Here is a 6479-nt window from a genome sequence, read left to right on the forward strand (position 1 = left end):
CCCAGGGTTACTGAGAGCTGCATCTACTAGGGAACTGCTCCTAGAATGTGCCAGGGCCTGTGCTAAGTGCTTCCTGTGATGTGTGCGGCTCTCTTACTCCTGGCAAACACATCCTGGTTTCCTGGAGTCTGAGTCACCGGCCCAAACTCACCCAGAACATCCCACAGCCTGTGACCTTCCCACTGCCTCGCCTCACCTTTCCCCCGGCCCGGTACTGATCCCCTGACTATTGCCTTCCAGCCCACAGCTCTCTACATCGTCGGGGGCAGATCCGACTCACAGGCTGAGCTTTGGTCTCCTCACGTACAACTCTACGTGATCTCCCAAAGTGGCCGTGAGGATTACGGGAGAAATGGCTCCCAAAGGCAATCAGCCAGGGCAGGGCTCACAGGGCGAGCTCCACAAACATTGGCTGTCCTTTTTTCTTTCTTCCTTTTAATTTATTTTTATTGATTTCAGAGAGGAAGGGACTGGAAGAGAGAGAGAGAGAGAGAAACATCAGTGATGAGAGAGAATCATGGATTGGCTGCCTCCTGCACGCCCCACGCTGGGGATCAAGCCCGCAACCCGGGCATGTGCCCTGCCCAGGAATCGAACTGTGACCTCCTGGTTCATAGGTCGACGCTCAACCACGGGGCCGCGCTGGCCGGGCAACTTGGCTGTTCTTAATGTGGCAAGAGGCATGGACGGATGATAACCCGTCGGCATATAAAGTATGCCGATGTTCTGGTTCAGTCCCTTTGTTTAAAACACAAGCTGTAAGTTCCAAGGGAAAGAAATGAGGGTGGGAGTGCTGGACGGGGGGAGCTCTGCACCCTGAATCAGATAGAGTCATCGTGGGAACATCGCCTACCGACCCGAGGGGGCAGCCACTGCCAGGAATCCGGGGGCTGATTGCCTGAGTCTCCAGGATAGTCAGTCCATCCCCGTCCAGGGCTCTGCTCCTGTCCAAGGTGCTGAAATCTGCCCGGGTAGGCAGGCGCCTTCCCCTCATGCCCGTCCATGGTCACCTGCTCCCTATCTCCATTCAACGTCACAAGGACACACTGTAAAGCTGTACTCCTTACATACATCTGCTATACAGGGAGTAGAAGTAAAAAAAAAAATTAGATACATCTCCAACCCATAGTTCTTTTTTTTTAAATATATTTTTATTGATTTCAGAGAGGAAGGGAGGGGGAGAGAGAAATAAAAATATCAATGATGAGAGAGAATCATGGATTGGCTGCTTCCTGTGTGTCCCCCACTGGGGATCGAGTCTACAACCTAGCCCTGTGCCCTGACCCGGAATGAACCGTGACCTCCTGGTCCATAGATCGACACTCAACCACTGAGCCACGCTGGCCAGGCTCATAAGTTCTTAGGAAAGAAACTCAAGCAACTTAGGAGATGTGGGGGCAAAGGGTAGGAGATTGACTTTTCTACTTCTTGGGTTTCAGCGACCTCTACCTCTTGCTGTGACCCTTGCTCCTTTCTCTTCTGCAACATTGGCCTCCTCCAAGGCTGCGTCTCTCATACCTTTCCTGATGTGACCACAGCGTCTGAATCTCCCCCCAAAGCGGCTCCTTCTCTACTCATTACTGTCAGGCTCAGGAGAACTAATGATCAGTTTCTGGCGGGAGGATAGGAGATCTATAGGCAAAGCAGGGGGCCAGAGATCTCTGCGCAGTGACGCAGCGCCTAGATGGGGGTGAGCTCCTCGTCGTATTTCTGCATGCCCTTGTCTGGGAGCAGGACCTCCACCGTGAAGCTGACCTTCTTGGTGTGGACAAAGCTATAGGTGTTGTCGAAGCGCAGGACGTCTGGGGGGACAGAGGGACAGACAGGTGGTTGGCCCTGGCTGTACACTCCTGTGTCCCTGCCCCAGCCACGGGGGAGGACTGGCTGTGTTTCCCCTTCCTGTGTTTGCCAAGCCGAGTCAAGTTCCCACCACGACTGTTTCCTTCCCCATGGGAACTGCCACCCCTGAGCAGGGCCTGTAAACAGACACTGACCGCCTGCTGGCCTGTGTCCAGCCTGGCTTTAGTTGCACAAACTGGCAACCAGAACAATGGCCACGGCATCCCATTGTCTTCACACCTGGACGCTTGCATAATGGGGGTTGGCGGGGGGGCCATCAGAGGCCTCCCGGCCCCTGGGGTTCCGGGCCAAGCCTGCACATGCCCTCTGCCTCCCCCACGGGCACCCCAAGAAGCAGGGCTTGTAATCTCTGCTTCACAGGTGAGTGCAAACCAAGGGTCCAGACAGGAAAGACTTTCGCCCAAGGTTACACGGCGAGCACGAGGCTGAGGTGGCATCCTGGCCCCGCACGTGGCTGTGTGGCTCTGGACAAGCTGACCGGCTTCTCTGAGCCCAGCTTCCTCCTGGGGAGAGTCGCACCTGTCCCATCATCCCTGGCCTGTGTCCCGGGAACCAAGGTTTCTCAACCCCTGTAGGGTCCGTGGGTCTCTGGCTCTTGGTGCACACAGGTGTGGACCAAATGAGCAGCTTTCAACCCTGGCCAGTTTGGCTCAGTGGATAGAGCGTCGGCCTGCGGACCAAAGGGTCCTGGGTTTGATTCCGGCCAAGGAAGGGCGCATACCTTGCAACCAATCAACCAATCAACCAATGGATGTGTTTCTCTCACATCCCTGTTTCTCTCTAAAAGATCAATGGAAAAATATCCTCGGGTGTGAATGAATGGCGCTAACCTCAGCTGTGTGCCTGGGACAGGGGCCAGCACCCTCCTTTTCCTTCTCTACACCCTGGGACAGGTGACATCAGCTTTCAGGAGCTGGGTCCCGGCTGGGGCGCACTTACAGACGCCAGCTTCCGAGCAGGTGAGGCTCCCGTCCTCCGGCACCATGTGGGCGTTGTAGCGCTGGGTGGGCAGCACCTCGGTCATCTCCCCCGCCTTCTGCCGCTCCCCCATCTTGGTCTTCAGGAAAATCCCGAAGCCGATGTCCGCCCCATCTGAATAGAACTGCCACCTGGACATGGGTGGGGGACGAGGGACAAGTTACCTACCGCTCAGTCTGAGGGGTCCCCCAGGGCCTAGTCCCCAGCCAGGGGTGGGTCAGTGGCCTGTGCCTACCTGAGGACACAGCCCGGGAACAGGATCTCATACTCCACCTGGTGCGAGGAGCCGCGGCTGATCTGCACGGAGTGCTCGTACTGAGTCTTTACCTGGTCCCTCACGTACATGGACTTGGGGACCTCCCCACCGTAGTTGATCTGCGGACATAGGATGGGATGGGCCGGCTCCCAGCTTCCAGCCCTCGCATTATTCATGCTGGTGCATCTGCCTGAGATGCTTTCACCATTTCCTGGAAGTATTCTGCCCATCCTGTCCTCTCCCACCCCACCCCCACCCCCGCGCCCCAACCCTGACCCTCCAGGCCGGGAACTTCCTTTTCCAGCTCATCCCTCTGGGCCAAAATGTCCTCATTCCTTGTTCGCCTGCACAGCTGCTGAAAGGCAGGGCTGGGCCTGTGTGGCTCCACAACTTGCTCACAGGGGTCTCTCCATGAACATTTGTGGAATGAATGAGTGGGTGAGAAAGCAACTCAGCTCTACTCCCCTCCCCTCCCTGTCTTAGGGGGTCTCTGTACCTTCGTTAAACATTTAGGGTTCCCATCTGGGTCAGTCATGGTCCCCCCATACTGGACAGGCAGTTCCTCAGGACTGATGGATTTCAGCAAACCTTCTTTCCAGTTGCCTGGGGTCAGAGGCGTTGAAGGACAGTTATTGGGCATGAAGAGAACCTGCCCCCCACCCCCACCCCTACTCCCACCAGGAGGACCTGAGCTTAGGGAGAAACCATACAGAAGCTCGGCTGCCAGAGCCACTCCCCAGCCTCCCAGGCCTCAGGCTGCAGGAAGAGTCTTCCAGCATCGTGTTGCTATGGAAACATGTTTCCCCTTGGCTGATGGGTTTGCACATTTTTGAGAGTCTCCAGTCGTTGAATAAGAGTTGTTTCATTGTCTCACAGAAATGTATCTTCTAGAAATGTACCTTGTTTTAACTATTCACACCTCTATATAATCAACTTTTAAAAAAGCTTCACGACCTTTCCCATGACAGCAAATCATTTTTCATGGCTGCCCAATCATGTATCGAGTGCATGCATTATGTACTTATCCAGTCGCTTCTGGCTGAGCCTCCCTTCTCTGAATCACGTCTCCTTTCCCTGCTCTTTTTCCTCATCTTCCTAAGCCCAAATTGCCGTTAGAAGTACTGAGATGATGAGAGTTGAAAGGACACTGAGGCCCATAGCCCAGAGGTTGACTAGCGACCAACTGAAACCAGTAAGGGGGAAGGCGTGAAAGCCTTAGTCCCCAATAACAGGGAATGGGGCAGAGGTCACTGGGGAGACTCCACAGTGTCAGACCCGCCTCATCCTTGAGAAGGAGGAGTCTCTGCCTCGAGGTGATGTGTGGGCCTCTGGGTGGAGCGATGGACCCACTCACTCCAAAGCTCATGCACAAAGCTCAGGGGATGCAGCTAGAACTACTTACTTCCCAACACTATAATTTTCCTGCGAGTGTCTTCACTTAGGAAGGGCTTCATGAGGTTGTAGCCCACAGGGAACAGTTTGGTGGCTGGAGAGATACAAGCAAAGATAATGGGGAGAAAAGAGTTCCATCGACCCACCCTCTCCATAACAGTCATAGCCAACAATATGGCAGAATCGTGAATTACCTCGGCAAACTTCAATGCCCTGCACCTGACACACCATCCAGCCAACTGGTCAACCAACCAACAAGCAACAACTCACCAACCATTCAATCAGTCATCCAGTCTATCAACCAACCAGTCAACAAAGTTCCAATAAATTCACTGTCTAACCAGCCCACCAACCGATCAGCCAACCTATCTAATAGTCGAACAACCAATTAACACACCAGCTAATCAGTAAACCAACAAGCCAATTAAACAACCAGTTAACTGGCTAGCCAGCTAGACAACCAACTAACCAACCAACCAACTAACCAATCAACAACCAATCAACTAGCCAACCATCAAACATCCATCCATCCTTCCCTTCACCCACTCAAATGACAACCACCCAAATACCCAGGGATCACCCACCTGGCCCCAGGCTTCAAGGAGTGGAAAACCCAGCAAGGAAAACAGGATGAATACACACAAGACAACTGGTGGCCCCAGAGGCAGCAGACAAGAAAGGCCAGAGGCAGTTTAGGAAGGGAGAGATCAGTGAGGCAGGAGAGCTAATGGGGGGCCGGGGGGCGGTCCTGAAAGAGCTGGGGCCGGAGCTGCCTCCTTGTGCGGTGAGGCCGAACACAGAAGCTTCCATGTAGGGAGCGCTTGCTCTGGGCCAGGCACTCTAAGTGATTTGCACGCAGCCAAGCAACCCACCTGTCTCCCTGAAACCCAGGGAAGAAGGCGCTATTCTCACCCCCAGGGTACAGATGAGGAAAAAGAAAAGTCATTTGCCGCACACCTTTCAAAATGAACAAGGACTTCAGGGTCTCCGGATAATTCTCTTCAAGGAGGGCAAAGAACTGTGGGACCAAGAAAGACCCCCTCAGAGCCCGCACCTCACCTCTCCCTACCCCCACCGCCTTTGCAATCCAGTGAGCTGGGGTGGGTTCCCCTCCTTTCCATCCCCTCACCTGGCCCCTGGAGGGGAACTTCTCACCTCAGACTATGGCAACCATATCATCATAATCATTTGAAGTAAGATTACAGTAGTGATAGTATCATCGTAATAATGACTACTATTTATTACTAGGAAATGTTCAGTATTCGCAAGTGCAGTGTATACACTTTACATATTAACTCGCCGGGGTATCCGTGTATCCCTCTAAAATGCGGACTATCATTATCCCCAGTAACTTGCTCAATTCAGAGCTGGGGGTGACAGGGCTAGGAAGGCCGTGGAGGAAACTGGCCCCTCTGGTCTCAATACAGTGCTGTCCCCGAGGCCTGTCCCGTGGTGCTTTCTAGGAAGCGTGTCTCTGGGTCCTGAGTCGCATGCTGGGGCCCCAGGAGGCTACCACCTTTTACCAGATCTTGGCTGTGAGTGAGCAGCCAGGTCACAGCAAGCCGAGCTGGTCATTAACCCACGCAGGGGGTGCCGTGGGGCTTTCTCCTCACCTCCTGGTACACGTCCACCAAAGGTTTCCAGAAGTGCTTCAGCCCCAGGCCCTCGCAGTCAAATATCATCACAATGGTATCAACCCTCTTCCCCAGCTGCAAGGATGAGAGCAAGGACCAGTTCCCAGGCTCAGGGTGCAGGCTCAGGACTTGGGGCACGGTGACGCTAGCCTATGACACCTCAGGGTTTCTCCCAGCCCCCTACTCTGTCCTCAGATGAATGAATGGACAAGACAGTGCATTTATCTATCCATCCATCCATCCATCCATTCACCCAGTCATCCATCCATTCATCCATTAACTGATCTATCCATCCATCCATCCATCCATCCATCCATCATCCATCCATCCATCATCCATCCATTAATTGATCCATCCAT

At 53.9% G+C, this 6479-nt stretch overlaps 1 protein-coding gene across 2 annotated transcripts in view; it reads right to left on the bottom strand.

Annotated features, from left to right (window-relative positions):
- Positions 1 to 1548: 1548 nt before the first annotated feature.
- LOC102751325 (SEC14-like protein 3) overlaps positions 1549 to 6479 on the bottom strand; it is a 9205-nt gene continuing 4274 nt past the window's right edge. For both annotated transcript variants that reach the window (XM_015562892.1, XM_006762081.2), the window contains 7 exons: positions 6100 to 6195; positions 5444 to 5504; positions 4497 to 4580; positions 3591 to 3697; positions 3074 to 3213; positions 2800 to 2969; positions 1549 to 1802 (listed from right to left, as the gene is read on the bottom strand). In XM_015562892.1, coding sequence (XP_015418378.1) covers positions 1681 to 1802; positions 2800 to 2969; positions 3074 to 3213; positions 3591 to 3697; positions 4497 to 4580; positions 5444 to 5504; positions 6100 to 6195 — 780 coding nt within the window. In that variant the 3' untranslated portion in view covers positions 1549 to 1680. The remainder of the gene's footprint in view (positions 1803 to 2799; positions 2970 to 3073; positions 3214 to 3590; positions 3698 to 4496; positions 4581 to 5443; positions 5505 to 6099; positions 6196 to 6479) is intronic.

Source organism: Myotis davidii, unplaced genomic scaffold (genome assembly GCF_000327345.1).
Source record: "Myotis davidii unplaced genomic scaffold, ASM32734v1 scaffold478, whole genome shotgun sequence".
NCBI classification, from domain to species: Eukaryota; Metazoa; Chordata; class Mammalia; order Chiroptera; family Vespertilionidae; genus Myotis; species Myotis davidii.